Source organism: Leucoraja erinacea, chromosome 10 (assembly GCF_028641065.1).
Source record: "Leucoraja erinacea ecotype New England chromosome 10, Leri_hhj_1, whole genome shotgun sequence".
Classification (NCBI taxonomy): Eukaryota; Metazoa; Chordata; class Chondrichthyes; order Rajiformes; family Rajidae; genus Leucoraja; species Leucoraja erinaceus.
In genome coordinates, this window is record NC_073386.1 from 41,693,544 (window position 1) to 41,713,823 (window position 20,280).

At 44.5% G+C, this 20,280-nt stretch overlaps 2 protein-coding genes across 3 annotated transcripts in view; both read right to left on the reverse strand.

Moving 5' to 3' along the window:
* Nucleotides 1-20,280, reverse strand: part of rabgap1l (RAB GTPase activating protein 1-like) — a 268,209-nt gene that overhangs the window by 155,323 nt on the left and 92,606 nt on the right. The gene's annotated exons all lie outside the window — the stretch shown is intronic.
* On the reverse strand, nt 2,624-7,196 carry gpr52 (G protein-coupled receptor 52). Its single transcript, XM_055642032.1, has one exon. The coding sequence runs from the start codon at nt 6,096-6,098 to the stop codon at nt 5,019-5,021; it is 1,080 nt and encodes a 359-aa protein (XP_055498007.1). The 5' UTR covers nt 6,099-7,196; the 3' UTR covers nt 2,624-5,018.

Genomic DNA, 20,280 nt, shown 5'->3' on the forward strand with positions numbered 1-20,280 from the left:
TTGTCCCAACTGGATTCCACAGCTGCAGAAAATAGTTTGTCAACAGGGAATAAAAAAGGATTCATGGTAAGTATCCCATATGCATCCTTAATCACCTGCTCTCCAATCATGTTATCTTTATGAATCAATGAACATGTACTCTGTTTCTCCACGTTTTGTAGTATCTTATCTTTACCGCGAGTGAGAAACAATCTGCTGGAGAAACTCAACGGGCCAGGCAGCATCTGTGGAGGAAAATGTACAGACAACGTTTCTGATTGGGGCCCTTCAGACTCAGAACTTCTTCAAAGTGGGCATACATTGCAGAGATTGCACAGTGGAACACTAAAGTAGAGATTGTCCATTTTCCTCCACAGAGACTGCCTGACCCGTTGGGTTCCACCAGCAGTAATATTTTGTTACTCATGATTCCAGCATCTGCAATCTCCATTTATCACACTACCATCACCGTTTATTTCTCCTGATTGAATTCCTTTTGCCACATTTCTGCCCACCCAATCAATCTAACCTCGGGACTTCCGCACTATCAAAAACTGATAATTTTTAATTGCAACATCTAAATATAGCCCCCAAAATGGAGGCCTCATATTGAATTCTGTGGCTATCCATTGCATAAGGCCTTTCAGTCACTAAAATTCCCATTGAACTTTGTTTTCTGCCAATTTTTAACCAACTTGTCACTTTCCCTTAGATCCCACTGGCCTTGACCTTCTGATCGTTCTGTCATGTGAGTTTGTCAAGTGCCAATTCAAGTCAATGCAGTGTTGTGGCAAATCGATGCGGATTGTTTTTAATTAATCTATGTCTCCCTAAATGCTGATTTATGTAGTTCTCTCAGAAGATTTTCAATAATCTACACTCCGCAGATGTTAGGCTAATCGCCTGTAATCAGTTGTCCTTTTCCTTTTTAAACAAATTTCCACATTAGTCAATCCTACGGCACCATCCCCACAGCCCAAAAAAACTACAACACGATAATCAAAGCCTTTGCTATTTTTCTTCTTCCTTCTTTTAACAGCCTGAATTACATTGTATTAGAACCTGGCATTTAATCTACTTTTAAGGAAGCCTGACACTTCAGACATTTAGTGACACCGTGTGGGAACAGGCCCTTTGGCCCGCCAACACTGACTAGTGATCACCCCGCACACTAGCACTATCCTACACAGTGGAGACAATTTACAATTTTACTGAAGCCAATTAACCTACAAACCTGTACCTCTTTGAAATGTGGGAGGAAACTGGAGCTTTTGAAGAAAACTCACGCGGTCACAGGGAGAACGTACTAACTCTGTACTGACATCACCTGTAGTCAGGATCGAACCCGAGTCTCTGATGCTGTAAGGCACTATTCTGCTGCTCCACCACTCTGCTGCCACCAACGTTTTGACATTTAACATCTCCTTTTCTGCCTCCATTTATATTTTTCAAACATATTCTTCCACTTTAGCGCCAAGGTCTGTTGGTTCCATCTCCATCTTCCATTAGAATGTGACAAACTGCTTTAAGGATAATGAAATGTTTTTCATGGAAATTTGACAGAACCGTTGCACACGGCACAGTCGCACAGACAGCAGCGTTATAGTCAGACAAGAACAGTACTGAAGAAGTGTCTCGACCTGAAACGTCACATATCCATGTTCTCCAGAGATGCTGTCTTACCTGCCGAGTCCCTCCAGCATTTTGTGTTTTTTTAAAATAGACCAACATCTGCAGTTCCTTGCATCCACAAGAACAGCACAATTGTTGTTGAAGGATGGATGTTGGTCAGAAAACCCGAGAAAATTCCTCTCTTCTTCTTTGATAAGAAAATTGCTGCATGTTCATCCATCCGAGGGGGGCAGTGGTGTTTTCAGTTCAATGTTTGAACTAAAATACTGCATGTCTGGTATGCAACACCACCACCCTCAATGTGTTTGGTGGGGAGAAGTGGGGTGTTGGTGAGAGCACACAACCTTCTGACTCAGAACAAGAGTACTATGAGCCGATGTCATGTTAATATGTCGCTGTACCTCCAATAGAGACCGGAGGGCTTCAGTTATAAGGAGAGGCGGGATAGGCAGGGGACTTTACCCTGGAAAGTTGGAGACTGAGGGGTGACCTTACAACGGTTTATAAAAAAATGAGGGGTGTCAATAAGATGAATGTTGACACTCTTTTTTTCCAAGGGGAGGGGAGTCTAAAAGCAAAGGGCATAGATTTAAGGAAAGAGAAGAAAGATTTAAAGAGAACGTGAAGGGCAGGAATTTAACACTGTGGGTGGCAGATATGTGGAACAAGCCATCAGAGGAATTGGTAGAGGTACAATGTTGAAAAGATACTTATTCAGTGTATGAAGAAACGTTACCCATTCCTTCTCTCCAGAGATGCTGCCCTTCCCGCTGGGTTACTCCAGCATTTATGTCTATCTTCAATTTAAACCAGCATCTGCAGTTCTTTCCTACACATTTAATCAGGTATTAGCAGGAATAGAAAAGGTTTAGAATGCTATTGACCAAATGTAGGCAAATGAGGTGAACTCAGGTAGGCAATTTGAGTTCGGCATGACTGAGTGACTGTTTCCGTGCTGTGCGACAATGACTTTAAGGTTTAAAATAGGCATGGGCATACACAGCTAAAACTAACACATCTGAGACCTTGAACATTGTCAATGCAGAGCTGCATTCCCACACTCCAGTGCATGTAATGTAATTAAACAATCTCTGAAAACGTACTGAAACATTTTTCTAAGGTGATGGCGTGCATGAGGCAGCTGGTTCGGAAGTTATACTATATGAATGCTACCTGGTGTGGCAGACTTTGCACTTTTATTCAATAACAGTAAAATGAGGAGAAAACTCAATTAAAGGGCAAGGATCAACCAACACGAGCATTGGGCCACTTAAGGAGTGGGCTGGGATGGAGGGGGGGTGAATCCTGAGACAGTTACTTTGCTGCAAGGTTGCACTGGGAGACAGGCTATGTTCTACTCCACATGGCTTTTGACCATGCCTGAGGCTTTGCTTCTGTTTGTGGTGTTTTTGATGTTTCTTTATTTTACTTGTCTTTTCCTACTATTTCTTTTGATTGTTATTTTTGGTGTGTATTAACTTTTTTTGTCAATGATTAGTGATGTACAGCACTTTGTTGCAGCTATGTTTGTTTTTAAAGTGCTCTATAAATAAAATTATTATTATTATTATTATTATTATTATTATTACAAGTCTGTGGAGTAGCTGGTACAGGATGCATTTTTGACAGATCAGGAAATTGAAGGCTGTGAGAAATTGGCATAAAACAGGGGTAGGCCAGCCTTGATCAGATTGAGTGGTGGAATCAGCGTGAAGGCAAGTAGCTGATTCCTGCTTCTATTATCTTGCGTTCGAGCTTTCCGAGCGTGAATCGCGGCATGATATGGAGTTCAGCTGAGCGTGGAAGCAGCACAATGCATCTTGTACTGGCAATAATCAAAAACTATGAAAACGCAGACTTATAATAGGCCGATTCCAGTAACAACGTATGCTTTTATTAAATAAATCCAGCCCATGTGTTGACAAGCAGTGGAAGCCTGCGCTGAATGTATTGAACTGGGAGACAATCACACCCATTTAATTCAGAATTATCCATTTATTGACCTCAAGAATACAGGCTGCTCAAATAGATACTCGATAGATATACATTTATATATATATAAAAGTCTGTTTTTAATGTAAAAGTTTAATAAATCAATAAATAGTTCTGCAATAATTTAACGTTACATTCTTACTGCTTAACTCTTTCTTATCAGACAGTACATAGCCCTTTGTGTCCTGCAGTAACATTTCTGCATTTGTCATATAAATAGAAAACCGGCTTCACCACTTGACATTAGTGGTGGAGGAATGCTGCATAATTCCACTCCAGTCACTGCTGGTCTACTGCAAAGGAACAGCAGAGCGCAAGGAGTTAATCGGCAGCATTCAGATCAACAGCAATGCAAGTTCGGTTGTTGTCCTTTTTGCAAGATAATCCTGAGTAACACAACAGCACGAAGAGAATTAGAAGATTCACCCCTTAACTCTCTTAAGTCATCGTTCCTGATGCCTGTGAAATGGGCATTTCCTGTGGGCATTTGCAACAATTTCATTCACTTAGCTCCCCTCAACTGTGCCAGAATTACAGTCTGTATGAGCCAAGTCATTGTTGCAGTAAACGCTACGACTAGAAGCATCTTTTAGGGTAAGTAATGATTAACTACACCGCATTCTTTTATTTTGTCTTCAAATTTTTGAAAGTGATTTCAACTCCTGTTTGATTTAAATTGTTCTCCTGGAACTGGTGAACATTTGAAAGTACATCAGGCGCAGACAAAGAATAAACTCCATCTAATATTTAGTACATCTGCAAGCTGACACTGAAATATTATAAAGAACTACTGCCTACCGCAGAATATGACACACCTAGTAATAGTGTTAAGGTTCTCACAGAAAGTTGTACTAACAATTGCACTACACTCTCAGTGATCAGACGTTAACAATTGACTGGTCACAGGTGTACTTGTCATAAAAGTGTTTTCACTCCTCAGTCATTTAGTTCCTTATTAGAATACAGTAAATACAATTCTCCAACCAGTCAGTCCCTCACTGAATGGAGTTGAGTGCTTTTGGTGGTTAAAACGTAAAGAGTTTCACGAGTTCCATCGCATTTCCAAACCATGAAACATTATAAGTAGGCTTTCGCCCTATTCTGGATCTCAAACATTCCACCAAAGACTGAGATTCAATTGAAAATGTAAAAAGATCAATTGATATTTTTTCTTGAGCAAAAGGCATTAAAGGTTAAAGAACCACTGAGTATTATGGGTACAGAACCTACGAGGGCATAGGAGGTTACTAAACTGAATGGAAAAACAGGTCGGACTGAACTGCCTCCTCTTATGCCCAGATTCCACAACAGCCCATTGGTCATTGATGCCAATTGTCACCTAAACATCTTCACACAAGCGTGCAAAAGACCAAACAGAATGTCAGCTTGTGTATCTCCTCTGACTAGGTAGACCATCAGATGGAGCAGGAATTGGCCCGTTTCCTGGGGATGGGATCTCGCAGAGACTCATCTCCCAGGCATGTGCACAGCGAGCAGACAGCTTCCCATAGTCTCCGTAGTCCCAGCCTGAAGACGCTGTTGGAGAGGTTGTAGATGAGGCAGTTGCAGAAGCTGTTGCTGATGGCCAGCCACGTTGTCACAAAGGACAGCGAGGGGCTCTCCAACACCCGCGAGCTCTCCAGCAGAAAATAAACAATGTAGGGAAGCCACAGCACGTAGAAGACACTTGTAATCCGAAACAGGACCATTGCGTAGCTCCGGTCGGGGCTGGGACTACCTTCAGCAGCTTCCACGTCCTGGCTGGGGAATCGGGCACGACGTTCGTTGATTTCTTTGGTGTGCTGCCGGCAGATTTTAAATATGTGGAAGTAGGTAAAGCAGACAATGGAAGCTGCTGGTGCATAAAGCAGGCAGACGATAAAGCCCGTGAAGTAAGCATTAGTTTCCCAGAAGTTGGCACACCATTCAAAGATGTCTCCGTGATAACCTGGCTTCTCCCATCCAAAGAATGAGGGCAAGAACACTACACCGGAGTAAATCCATATAAGAACGATACAGATCCTAAGGCGACACGGAGTTACCAGTTGGTTATAGGAGAGTGGTTTGGTGATGGCAAGATAGCGGTCAATACTGATGCATGCCAGACATGCCATAGATACACTCTTCAACACTGAAATGATGTACCCAAACACCTGGCAGGTCAGGGACTCCTGCATGCCCGTGGAATAGTGAAGAAGGGTCAGAGCAGGAACCAAGCAGCTTACCCCCACGAACAGGTCTGCGTAGGCCATCGTCTGGATGAAGTAGCTTGTGGTGTAGTGGTGGAGGAGGGGGGCACAATGAAATACAAAGATGACCGTCAGATTGCCCATGATGATCAGGACTGTCAGCAGCACAATGACCACGGTCTCCAAAACGCAAACGTCAACCACGTCGGAATAGCCAAAGCCCAGCGGGCATGCACGGTGAGTGGACAAGTTGGCCGAGGTGTTGCTGGGGCTCACGGAGCTCCATTCAGTCACGGAGTGGTTCATGACACAGACAGATGTGGGCCACAGTCCCCGGTGACTGCAGGTCACCGGCAAGGCATCTGTTCTCGCTGCTGCTGCTGCTGCTGCTGCGGCTCGCTCCACACCTCCGGCTCGCTCCGCTGCTTCCGTTGGTCTCCGCAGTCAACGCTTCACAGCCGCACATGCCTCCTCAGCAGCAGAGGACTGCTGACACACCTCAGCGTTGCAATGCTGCTGACAAGCTGCCACCAGTGTACTGCTTCCAGCTGCTCGATCACACCCATTGTGTGCAGAGTTGTAGAGAAAGAGAGAGAAGCAAGATCCCTAGGAGAACTGTACATGACTCTCACACTGCTCTGCACAATGCCGGTAGCAAGCTATGTCCCCCTCTGTTTGAAGTCTCTTGAAATACTTTGCCTTCTAAATAAAAACCCAGGGATCTTCGAGCATCGGGGAATCAATTGATAAGTAAGAGGAAGTGGACAAAAATAGCAGTGCAAGCGTATTCCTGCACAATTCGAAATCCCCAGCCTTTCACATATGGTAAGCAGTGTTTCAGTCTTGCAAGAAGGAATGCTGACAGAATAATGCAGCAATCCCCTGATTTAGCGAGGAGTCTGGCACTTCCATTGTGCTGGAGAAGCAATCCATTCAGTGGCACATTAGTGCTGCTACTGCACACTCCCAGCCTCGCAGCAGCTGCACCTGAGCCCCTCGCCTTTGCTCCATCGCAGCTGATGCGGAAGAATTCACTACTCCAGCTACCTAGGCTTCCTGCTCCCAAGTGAACCACCAATGGCCATCGGAGCAGCTCTCTCCTTTTATGTCGCTTAGTAACAGTTGCCAAGCACACGCAGGCTCACAGCCACTCACTGTAACGCTATCCTAGAGCGTAGCAAATTAAGATAACGGGACAGGGCTAGCCGGCTTGCACTCGCCCTACTCCGTGAAGGCTGGTTTATAAAGCAGGTAGACTGTGCAGACATGGATCACAAGAGTTTGAGGAAACAGCCTGCACGGAGCAAATGTGAACACAAAGCCGAACGTCTTGAGACTAAATGCAGTGCCAGCAGTAACAACACCAAAAGGAAATCTCATGCATTATTAATTGCACAAATAGCAATCAAAAACGACTCATTATAAATTTACTTGCTTATTTGCGGGCTGTGCCATAACATTTGCATTTGCAGGCTTGATTCACAGATGCAGGAGGGGGACAAGCCCAAGGCAGGAGCAGGAGGAGGAGTTTGAAGGGGGCAGGACTCGGAGATGATTGTGTGGGTCATGTGGCAGCAGAGGGCAGGGAGTGAGAGGGAAGACGGGGATGATATGGGGTGGGGGAAGGTAATAGTTAGCAGGTGACTACAAGGGGAGGTTGGGGGTGGGGGCAGGACACAAGGCACTGTCAGTTAAGAGCTAATAATGAAGACGTGGAGATGCAAGATGCAGATGCTGGAATCTTGATTAGAATACAAACTGCGAGAGGAACTCCGTGGGTCAGGCAGAATCTCAATCTATGGGAAGAAATGGACATGATATTTTGGAAAGGCCCCAACTAAGTAGTCATCTGTCTATTTCCCTCCAAAGATGCAGAAACAATGAACTGTAGAAGCTGATTTACCAAGGAAAGACACAAAATTCCAGAGAAACTCGGCAGGTCAGGCAGCCTCCCTGGAGAACATAGATAGGTGACGTTTGGGTCTCTTCTTCAGACTGAGCAGTCTGAAGAAGGGTCTGGACCCGAAACGTCACCTAACCATGTTCTCCAGGGATGCTGCCTGACCCACTGAATAACCCCAGCATTTTGTATCCTTCCTTCACAGATGCTACCCGAGATGCTGAATTCCTCCAGCAGTTTATTTTTTGCTTATAATCGGGACATATAGAACCTCGCTTTGTTCCCTCTCATCGCTGTAAAGGTGACTCCGTTACTGCAGATGCAGCTCAGCCAGAACATACCAACTTCCAGTGGGCTCCATTGTCAATGAGGCAAAGTGCTGTCCGCAGCAAAAATGCTTTTCATTCTCCTGATTCCACTCTAATGATTTATACTTCACTTCCAAACGCTCACAATATTAATAAAATGATCCTATTCCAGGGCAGTGGTATGAGGGTACATAATGTAAAATCCACGCCGCTCATCTGCACTCTGGCAGAAGGCAGCAGTCGAGAATAGGGATGTGCTGTGTTGATGATGCGCTGCAATGAAGATGATTAACAGCACTGTAATCCTTTCAACGAGTAGATCACCAGGCTAGCCTCAGCAGCACAGATGAGAGCTGCCCAGTGCCTGACATAGCAGCAATACCGCTTCTGTTTACAGCCTATTCCTCGGCTTCTGCAATCCAGTGTCTCCTTTGCCCTTTTAACCACAGCTAATCATTGGGTTGGGTTGAGTGTGTAGCTAAAGCACTATAACCTACTCGATTAGTAGGCACGGTGGCACAGTGGTGGAGTTGCTGCCTTACAGCAATAGAGACCTGGGTTCAACCCGGACTACGGTTGCAGTCTGTACTGAGTTGATATGTTCTACTCGTGACCTCGTAGGCTTTCCCTAGATGCTCGGTTTCCTCCCAAACTCCAAAGATGTATCAGTTTACATGTTAATTGGCTTCGGTAATATTGTAAATTGTCCCTAGTGTGTAGGATAGTGTTAGTGTATGGGAATTGCTGGTTGTTGCGGAGTCGGTCGGCTGAATGGCCTGCTTCCACGCTGTAACTCTAAACTAAACTAAACAAACTAAACTACTCCTTATTTCACACAGGTTTTTGCCACTGCATATTTCAATCATAATTGTTTCCTGCAACGTCATTCCAGATCACTCCATTACACAGCTACATCTCTTCGCCAGATAAAAGCTGTCCAGGGTCTGACCTCCGCAGAGGAGCATGGGTGAAGCTCAACAGACTTCGTACTGGAGTTGGGCGTTTCAATGCCAGCATGTGGAGATGGGGGCTCCGCCAGAGCCCAGCCTGTGAATGCGGAGCAGAACAACTAGACAGCCAACCGTGTCATCTCTGAGTGCCCGCTCAACCACCCACCAAATGGAACTCAGGGCCTGGCAGACATTGACGCACAGCCAATAACCTGGCTGCTCAACACCCGGCTTGAAATCTAATTATTTCTTTGGTTTATGTTTCATTCGCAAGAAGAAGAAGATTCCAGAATAGCAGGATGCAGACGACTGGATAAGCAGAAAAGGCCACACACAAATTGGAGAAACAGCACCTCATATTTTGCTGGGGCAGTTTATAACCCATCGGTATGAATATTGATTTATCTAATTTCAAGTAACCCTTGCATTCCCTCTCTCCGTTCCACCCCTACCCTAGTCGTCCTGCTGGTTTTACTGTTCGCATCCATATATCCTTCGTTATCACCTCTTTCACAACCAACAATGGACCATGTGTGTAGGAAGGAACTGCAAATGCTGGTTTAAATCAAAGATAGACACAAAATGCTGGAGTAACTCAGCAGGACAGGCAGCATCTCTGGAGAGAAGGTCTAGACCCGAAACGTCGCCTATTCCTTCTCTCCATAGATGCTGCCCTACCAGCTGAGTTTCACCAGCATTTTTTGTCTAGCTACACTAGGATGTTGTTTAAGGGATAAATACTGTGCAAGACACCAGGGAAAAAAACTTCAAAATAATGCCGCGGCTTCTTTTCACATTGATCTGCGACGGCAGGCAAGCCCCTGGATTCCTCATCAGTACAACACTCTCTCAGTAATAAACTGCAGATACAGGAAGATCCTAAATGAGAAACACACCACATGCAGGAAACCATTCTCCGGCCACACAGGGTGAGGTTAGCATTAAAAATACATTTTAGAGAAGGACTTTGCAGGAATGGAGTTTGTACATAGGGCATGGGGTGCCATTTATGGAAGGCCGCCAATTGCTTGGCTACACAGGTCATTGCAAAGCAGCAGGTTACGAAGCAATGTCTGCTCAGTATTTTTTGCCTGAATTCAACTGGGATTTTAAAATTAGACTACAGTAACCAGTCTGAAGAAGGGTCTCGACCCCAAACTTTGCCTATGCCTTTTCTCCAGAGATGCTGCCAGACCCGCTAAGTTACTCCAGTGTGCCTATCTCCAATAGTCACAATTTGATCGAAATATATCACTATCCTGTAGTTTCTGCTGGAAAGCCTTATACAAATACCCATTGGAAGGGGAGGACTGCGTTCAGCTACAATGCATGCAACATAGGTACTTTGAGCTCCTTTGTTCAGGGATAAAGGGCCTGTCCCACTAACGTGACTTTTCAGCGGCTGTCTTTGACCTTCAAGCTCGAGGGCACTCGCCTGAACAACCTCGAGCTGGATTGACTGTCAGCGATGAAACCACGAGCCAGATCGACCGTCTGCGCGCGCACACACACACACACACACACACACACACACACACACACACACACACACACACACACACAAACACCTCGCAAAGGCGGGGGCCAGGGAACACGGGGAAGCGCTGTCTGAAATTCACACCCGCGATGAACAGGAAGGTAAAAGACAGCTGACACAGTAACGGTAAAGGGCCTGTCCCACAAGCATGCGACTGCATGCGACAAGCGTGACCTAAAGGGCCTGTCCCAGGAGCATGCGACAAGCGCGACCAAACCAGAAGCGGAGTTCGAGCGAAGTCCGCGGGAAGTTTGTGCGTGATGTACGGCGTCGAGGCGGTGCATACGGCGTTGAGGCGGCTGCGGATCGTTGCCGCGCGGAATTTTTGAACACGGTCAGTTTTTTGGAGCCCCGCGCGATGTAGGGACCAGCTCCGCACAACTCCATATGGCTCCGGCATTCGAAGTGGGAACCGGCCCCGCGAGGCCGTACGCCTCAAGCGACCACGTTAGGTCGCGATTGCCGCATGGAGTTGCATGCTCGTGGGACGGGCCCTTTAGTCCTTTAGGGAGAGGGGGGTGGAGAGAAGGGGAGTGAGGGGGAGAGAAGGGGGGGGGGGGGAAGAAGGAGTGTAGACACTTTTAAGAAGCCAGACAATGTTTAATAAAGTTTAGTGGGCATTTAACATTACCGGTCGGTTTACTTACCTTTTAACCTACTACGACCTACCTCGACTAAACCTACAAGTAAAAAAATATCTATTTTTTTCCATGACGACCTTTTTTATCTCGCGGGCATTTTTCAGCATGTTGAAAAAAACGGCGGGACCTAGCTGAGGCCTCGAGTACGCGGGGACTACTCTCGAGCATGAAGGAGAGTTACAAAGACCTCCTAGGACCTCGTGTCGACCCTGCTGCGAATATGAGTCGAGGGCAAACTCTTCTAAACTCGCACGTTAGGTCGTCGCAGTGGGACAGGCCCTTAACCAAACAACAAAAGGTAACACTAACATGTAGGAAGGAACTGCAGATGCTGGTTTAGTCTGGTTTAGCTGTTCAGATGCTGAGTCTGAAGAAGGGGCTCGACCCGAAATGTCACCCATTCCTTCTCTTCATAGATACTGCCTGTCCTGCTGAGTTACTCCAGCATTTTGTGTCTATAAAAGGTTATTCTTCCCAAAATTGAACGCAGAGGAAATATTTGGAAAGTTCTCTGCACCATTTTTCCTGAATGCAGAAGAAATGAAGTTCAAAAGCAAAATCGGTCTCTCAATTGGTTTGATCTAAGGGAGGGTGCCTAAGAATTAAACCCCAACCTGATATAATGCTTTCAAATAAAACATCCACTGGCAAAGAAATTAGAATGAAAGATAAACTATTCTGAAGCATCCCACGGTATCATCTCTATTAACTAAACACAAGTCTTGCAGAGTGTCTCAATCAGCATCAGCTTTTCATTTTGCAAATTAATAATGCTAATATCAACAGGTTAGCCACGGAGAGTCAGACTCCCTTGCTGCACAAATCTTTCATGGAAACCAAGTCCTGTTTTCCAGTTCCACCTTCTCCTCTGGGCAGGATTTACAGCTGGCTGGGGATTACAGTTCAATTACTAACCAGCCGTTACTTCAGTGGAATAAGAGGGAAGGTGTGAGAACCGGTGGCACATCCACCACACCCTGATAAAATCACCAGCTCCTCACAAACCGTGTGCTAACAACTCATTCAGTTTAGATGTCTAATTACAAAATAGTTTCCCCCGAGGACATCTTTAATCGTGTCCTTAAAACATGTGTTCAGATGAAATATATATTTAATATAAAGATATGATTTATTTTGTATCACTTGATGCATCCATAATTTCTTCATATGTAATCAGATTAATTCAATAGCCCAAGTTTCACAGCTATTTTGTTAGAGGTACAGGAAACTGATTGGTTTGTTTGTGTGTGTGGTTTATGGTGAGGGAAGTTTTGCTGACAGAATAGAAACAAAATGCTGGAGTAACTCAGTGGAACATGCAGCATCTCTGGAGAGAAGGAATGGGTGACGTTTCAGGTCGAGATCCTTCTTCCGATTTTGCTGACTGAGTTATGGAATGAATCCTCTGATGTCACCTATATCCACCAAAGATGAAGAACGGAATACAGCTTAACATTTCATCTTTGCAGAATACAAACTCTGTGCAGGAGAAGGCCACTCATCCTTCGAGTCTGCTCCATTATTTAATAAGGTCATAGCAGATGAGGTTATACGATACGAGGTTATAGTCTCAAATCTGCATTGCCATCTATCCCCTGTGGATTTGACAGCATTGGGCCTGTACTCGCTGGAGTCTCGAAGGATGAAGGAGGACCTCATTGAAACTTACTGAATAGCAAAAGGCCTGGAAATGGAGGATGTGGAGAGGATGTTTCCACTAGTGGGAGAGTGGCTAGATGCAAAAAATGTTCCCAATGATGGGGAGGTCCAGAATCAGGGGGCACAGTCTAAGAATAAAGGGGGGGCCATTTAAAACTGAGAAGAGAAAAAACGTTTTCACCCAGAGAGTTGTGAATTTGTGGAATTCTCTGCCACAGAAAGCAGTGGAGGCCAAATCACGGGATGGGGAGAAGGCAGGCACGGGTTACTGATTGTGGATGATCACCCATGATCACAATGAATGGCGGTGCTGGTTCGAAGGTCCGAATGGCCACCTCCTGCCCCTATTTTCTATGCTTCTATGATTTAATTGTCTCCCCTTATTCTTTTAACTCTAGCTGATATAAGCATGTCCATTCATCCTCTCTTCAGAAAACATGCTCATACAGTAAATAGCAAGTCTTCTCTGAATTTCTGCCAATGTATTAACCTTCTATCATAAATAAGGGGACCAATACTATACATAATATGTGTAAGAAAGAACTGCAGATGCTGGTTTAAATTAAAGGTAGACACAAAATGCTGGAGTAACTCAAGTCTCCGACTACATTCTATCTTTGTCCCGCCCACTCCACTGACATCAGTCTGAAGAAGGGTCTTGACCCGAAACGTCACCCATTCCTTCTCTCCAGAGATGCTGCCTGTCCCACTGAGTTACTCCAGCATTGTGTGTCTACCCATTATACATAATATTCCAGATATGTTGCTCTCACCAACAAAGTGAAAACTGCAGATGCTGAAAATTCAAAGTAAAAAATAGAAAATGTTGGAAATATTCAACAGGAAGAGAAACAAAGTTAACATTTCCGAGCGAAGACCTTTGTTCGAACTAGGAAGGAGACAAAAGAAGCAATCTCCTTTCAACATTTCACAGGGACCATTCCTCTACCCGTCCCACCATGCAGAGACACAAACATTGTTCCAGGAGAAGCAGCGATTCACTTGCGCTGGTTCCAACCTTGCACACTGCAGTCGGTGTTCACAATGTGGGTTTTGTACTTTAGAGAAGTTAACTGCAGATTGGTGATCACTTTGAAGAACACCTGTGTTCAGACAGCAGGAACAATACCGAGCTTCCTGTTTTGTGCCACATTAATTAATTATCTGACTCTCACTCTGACCCAGTGGTCTTTGGCCTCGTCAATATCTGCCTCGTCCAATGCAAGCTTGAGGAATCTTCCATCTGGGCACGTTGCAGTCTTTTGATCTCAACACTGAATTCTACAACTTCAGATCTTAATTTCAGTCGCCCATCTGTGATAGTGGCTCAGTTTTTTTTTTTTCCCCCCTTATTTTCCTCTGGGGGTGAAAGACGTGCCCAGCCTGACTTCCTGGTCAGATCTCCTTGCTCCACATTTCACAACTTCTACATTCTTTGTCTAAGCTGTCACTCTGTAACTGCTATTATTCACTTACTGGCTAGATAACCTTGTTTACAGCTTGATAGACACAAAACGCTGGAGTAACTCAGCGGGTCAGGCAGCTTCTCTGGAGAAAAGGAGTAAGTGACGTTTCAGGTTGAGAGCCACCTTCAGACTGAGAGTCAGGGGAGAAGGCAACTAGAGGTATAAAAAGGTTCAGCACAAATCTGTGTGGCCTCACTCAGACAGTGGAGGAAGTCCAGGAATGAAAGGTCAGTATGGGAATGGGAAAGGGGGTTAAAATGTTTGGCATCCGGGTGATCGCATACTGACCTTTCTGTCCTGGGCCTCCTCCACTGTCAGTGAAGCCACACACAAATTGGAGGAACAGCATACTTCGTTAGGGCAGCTTACAACCCAGCAATATCAACTTCTCTAAATCCAAGTAACCCTTGCACATTTCCTCTCTCTCCGTCCCTCCCCCACCCTAGTCGTCCTGCAAGTTTCAATGTTTGCATCTACATATCCCTTCATTGTCACCTCTTCCACAACCAGCAATGGGCCATTGTGGGCTCCACCTTTCCTTGGTCATCAGTGCCGGCTCTGACTGTTCCTTCTGAAACCTCTCGTTACCCTTTCTGTTGACTCTCAGTCTGAGGAAGGGTCTCGACCTGAAACGTTGCCTATTCCTTTTCCCCAGAGGTGCTGCCTGACCCACTGAGTTACTCCAGCATTTTGAGTCTATCTTGTTTACAGCTTATCCCAGACACCCTACTCTTACCTTATTAGAGAGATACGCCAACACCACCTTCCTCGCCATTAAATTAGCTTCTTTAGCCTCCTTCCCAATTATGATGAAGGGTCCCTGACCCTGAAGAGTCTTTCTATTCCCACAGATGTGACCTAACCTGCTGAGTATTTCGATATTTTCTGTTGTATGTGGTCTCATCAATCCCATGTATATGTGAAGCCTAATCTTTCTACTTTTGTATTCAATTCCCCAACCGATAAACAAAAGTATTCTGCTGGCCTTCCACATTACTTGTGGTACCTGCGCACAGGTCTTTTGTGAATAATGCACAAGAACACCCAATTCCCTCTGCAACCGCCTAAATGTCATGTACCCTTCAATATTCAGATCCCAATGCACGTCATTCTGCAGTCATTCGTCTGCCATGGCTTACAGATCATACTTATTTATCTGCATTTGTAATTTCAGTTCATCTGTTTTGTTTCAACTGATACATGCATTCAGATAGAGAACCTTTAGTTTTGTCTTTTGGTCATTTTTGTACTGATTTCCAATGATCTAGCTTTAGATGATTATTCTTCAGTATTGTTTTTGGTGACGGTGTGTGCTAGTGCAGCATAGCAGCATTTCTAAAAAGTTAAAAACTACATTGATGTACAGCAAACACAAGGAACCCCGAATGTTAGTTTAAAAAAAAAAAACACATTAAATGCTGGAGTAACTCAGCGGGGCAGGCAGCATCTCTGGAATTCATGGATAGGTAACATTTTTTGGTTTGGGACCCTTCTTCAAGCAACTATTCCTCCAGTTTGCATGTGGCCTCACTCTGGCAATGGCAGAGGCTCAGGATAAAGAGGTCGGTGTGGGAGTGGGAAGTGGAGCGAAAATGGTTAGCAACCAGGAGATCCAGCAGGCCTAGGTGGACTGAGTGCAAATGTTCGGCGAAACATTTGCCTACATTTGGTCTCGCCGGTGTAACGGAGAACATGTCTTGACCTGAAATGTTCCCTATCCATGTCTTAAGAAGATGCTGCCTGACCCACAGTTATTCCACCACTTTATTTTTTTGAAGTGCAGCAGCCAATGGCATTGCATGAGTTGTTATATGAATACCATACCTTTTTGTCTACAAACAAAAGCACTAGTACTCTCCATCGCTTCCTGCTAGTTTTCTTTCCCTGACTTTGCTTTGCAGCCAGTTATAGTATTCAGGCTTTGCTCCATTCTGTAGGTGTTCTGGGACTTGCGTTTGACTCGGTATTGTCTCTTAGCAGTCTTGATGGCTTTTGAAGATTATATCAAGCTTTCCTATACCGCTCAGGATCATTTCACTTGTACGCAGCGGTCTTGGCCTTCACCTTAGAATGTACCTCACAGTTCATCCATGGTTTACGGTTGGGGAACACTTGGATTGTCTTCCTCAGCACACACTCCTCTACGAACTCGCTGTCTCTCAAGTCAGTCACGGCACTGGTATAGTCATTCAGGTTGGCCACAAATTCCCTGAAGATGGACCAGTACACTGACTCAAAGCATGCCACCCATGTCCACAGACTAGTACTGAAAAACCTTCTGTGCCGAATCTTCCTTCTTCATTTTTTTTGTAGGCAGGAAGTAAAAAATCACACCTAGGAATGGAGCGGTAGGTAATTGTTATGGATGTGTAACAGTGGTCGTAGTGTTCTGGCCCTTGGTAGGACATGGTGCTGATAGTATTTTTGGTAGTACGCTCCTCAGTCTGGCTTGATTGAAGTCTCAGGCTACAATGCCCAGGGCTTCAGGGTGTTTTGTCTCAAGGCTATTGACAGTGGAGTACAGTTCATTCAGAGCAAGCTTGACGTACACAGTGGGGCCAGGTGTCAGGATAGCTGAGGTGAATTCCCTCGACAGGTAGTAGGGACGGCACTTCACAGTAAGATATTCCTGGTCCGGCAAAGACCGCCATGCCAGAGCACCATAAGATATTAATTAGAAAGCTGACCCACTGCCTCTAAACTTGCCCTAAGAAGCCGTACAGTTCATCCAGTGAAGGGACAAGCCCTCGGGTTGGATGGCACAGTCAAGTATGTCAGGGGTAAGCCATGTTTCTGTGAAACAAAGCACGCAGCAGTCTCTCAGTTCTCTAAGGTAAGTCAGATATACAAGGTCCTGAGCTTCAGAATAGTAACTTGGATCAAAAGAACAAGGAAATCATCAGACACAAAATTCTGGAGTAACAGAAGGACAGGCAGCATCTCTGGAGAGAAGGAATGGGTGACTTTTCGGGTTGAGATCCTACTTCAGACTTCACCCATTCCTTCTCTCCAGATGCTGCCTGACTCGCTGAGTTACTCCAGCATTTTGCGTCAATCTCCGGATTAAACCAGCATCTGCAGTTCCTTCCTACACAAGGAAGTCACCATGAACCGTTGTAGAGCTTCAGCCACAACTGGAGTCATGTGGACAGTTCTGGGGATTGCATTATAGCAAAGTATTGAAGGCTTTGGAAGATGCAGAAGAGATTCACTCAAATTATTCTACGGATGAGGGTCTATGTTATGTGACAAGACTGTAGCTTGGGTTATTATCCTGGAAAATAGGAACTTGCAAGAGAGTCTATTCAAAATTACAAGTATACACTGAACTATCATAGGGAAAATTATCCCATTGGCAGAGGAGTTAAGAACATAGAATGAGAGTGAATGATTAAAGTGACAAAGGAATAAATATCATCAAGGGAGAGGTTAGAGTATAGAGTCCACCATCATGTGGATTCATATTCAATTGCATCACTCAGAAAGCAACTGGAAAAGAATTTGCAGGGACTGTGGAAAGATTGCTCTTTAATAGCAGCAATATTGAGTTTACAGGCAGAACGGCCTGTTGTGCTGTAAGCACTCTGTGATTCCATTATCCCAGTCCAAAGGACTCCATCCTCTTGTGGTTACAGCACCAACTTGAGAACTGAAGAGAAAACCACTTGGTGAATTATGTGGTTTTTTCCAGACACAAGATATATACAATGTAACTGGATAGCCAAAATGGAATTAATAAGATACCATGAAGAAGAGTATTACATAAAATAAGGGATCATTGGTGAAAAAAGTCTGTAAAGAGAGAAAGATGTACACAGGTACACAAAACAATACACGCCATTTAACACGGGAAAACGTTACGTTATTCACTTTGGAACAAAGAATATAAAATTAGATTTTTTTAATTTATGTTGAGAAACTGGCAAAGAGAATGGTTTTGGTAGGCTGGTTTATGGAACATGGAAAGTGAATGCAAATATTAGGTCTGGATGGAGTATTAAAAAAATGAGCCCTTCCACAGTTTGCATAGGACTTTACTGAGGCCCCACTTTGAATATTATGTGCGGTTTCCACCTCCATTACTGAAGCATGGGAGTCAGTGCAGCGGAGATTTGCCTGCCTGGTTCCCAGGTCAGGGGAGTGTTCTCTGAGGAAAGCTAGAGCTCGACTTGCCTTCACTCACTGGAGTTGCAGGATCTAGAATTCAGGGGCATGATCGAAGGATCAAGGATTTGACTTCAATCTCCCGAATTCACTATCTCAGAGGGCTGTGGATGCTTCGCCATTGTTTGTTCAAAGCTGAGATTGAAAGATGTTTGGGCAAGGAAGGAAGAGGATGAGATGCATAGGATCAGCCACCATCTTACTGAATGGTAGAGATGCTCGGTGAACCATGCAGCTCATGCCTCCTCCTCTAACAGCATTTTATAACAAGACTTGCATTTCACCTGGTTTCTTCATTGAGTTGTAGAGAGAAATAAAGTATGGAAATAGGCTCTTCGGCCAATTGGGTCTGCACCAGTGCAAACAGGCCATTCGGCCCACTGAATCCACGTGGACCATCAACCTCCCCGCTTACACTAATCCAACATTCAGCCCACTTTTGTTATTATTCTCTCCAAATTCTCATCAAGTCCTCCCAGATTCTACCACTCACCTACTCACGATGGGAAAATTATCCTGACCTACTTTAACCTACTAACCCATGTGGCTTTGGATGTGAGAGGAAACTTGAGGCCGCTGGGAGAATGCGCAAACTACAGACACTCAGCAACTGGCGTCGGGAATAAAGCTAAGAGTCTGGTGCTGAGAAGCAGCAGCTCTATCAGCTGCGCCATATTCAGCACCTTCTGCCCAGAGCATGCCGCTTAGGTAAATTGCATTCGTTCAGGCCGCTCTAAGGAACTAATGAGACACAACAGAATCTGGGTTTATATGGGTTCCGATCTAGAACAACTTGGTTCTCAACTGCTCAGGTTTATCAAGACAATTACCTGCACGTGTACATCAAGTGCTAACCCATTTACATGAATTATTACTTGTTTGTATTTGAACAAGCCTTGTGCTGGAGTCTGTTTTGACATAGTAATTTATTATTGGTCCGCCCTGCGGTGGTGCTGAGTCACATTTTACATTAACAATAGACTGCTCGTAAAGCTGCTCCCTCTCTTTCTATCTGTGTCGCAGGCTGTGCAGCCGAATATAGTAATCAAACTGGAGCGCCCCAAGAGCTTTGTGCCTTCCCAGACTTGTCGCTAATATTGTGCTCTTGTCAGCTACTTATAGAGGAACTGCACCTCGGCGGTAATTAAAGATTAAAGTTATTACCATGGCTGGGATTGACAGCAATAAAACAACATGGTGTGATCTGGTCGGGAGGTGGGAAGGAAAGCTTACTTCAACCATGAGCTATTTATATCTCCATTTATTATTGTAAAAGCAATAGTATAATCCATAAAGATCCCCCCGCCTTGCCTCGATTACACTGAATCTATCATTTTTAACCCATTTTAACCCATCTTTAGAGAGTTGGGCATACTGCATATTCTAAATATTTACATGTTTTGTGCTTCCAGAGGGATTAATCATTCAGCCCATAATCTCAGACAACAAAGAAAACATATACGATAAAAACAATGTCCTTAATAATGCCAGAAACTGGGTAAAGGGAACAGATCACACCATTTTAATACTCCATATATAACAGATGATTTCTGTAAGAATTATGTCACTTGTTTTCTGCATCGCAGCAGTGAATAAATCCAGCTGTGAAACATTTCGGATTAGGCAATTTAGTGAAAGGCGCCACATAGATGCAAGTTTAAAAAAAATTTAAAAAAATCGACCTCAAATGGGCCATTCTCCTGAAAGTGAACCAACCTGTCACACACGTGACCAGATGGCATCACATAAATAATACATTAAACTCTTGTAAGAGATTAATCTTATTCATTGCTATTTTCCTACCTACAGAACTATAATGCATGTCTGCTAAAGATATGAACGTTCTAGCTTTTTGAAATTCAC

What these genes read in the sequence shown, in the direction of transcription:
- gpr52 (XM_055642032.1), bottom strand. Translation starts at nt 6,098, where the DNA reads ATGAACCACTCCGTGACTGAATGGAGCTCCGTGAGCCCCAGCAACACC.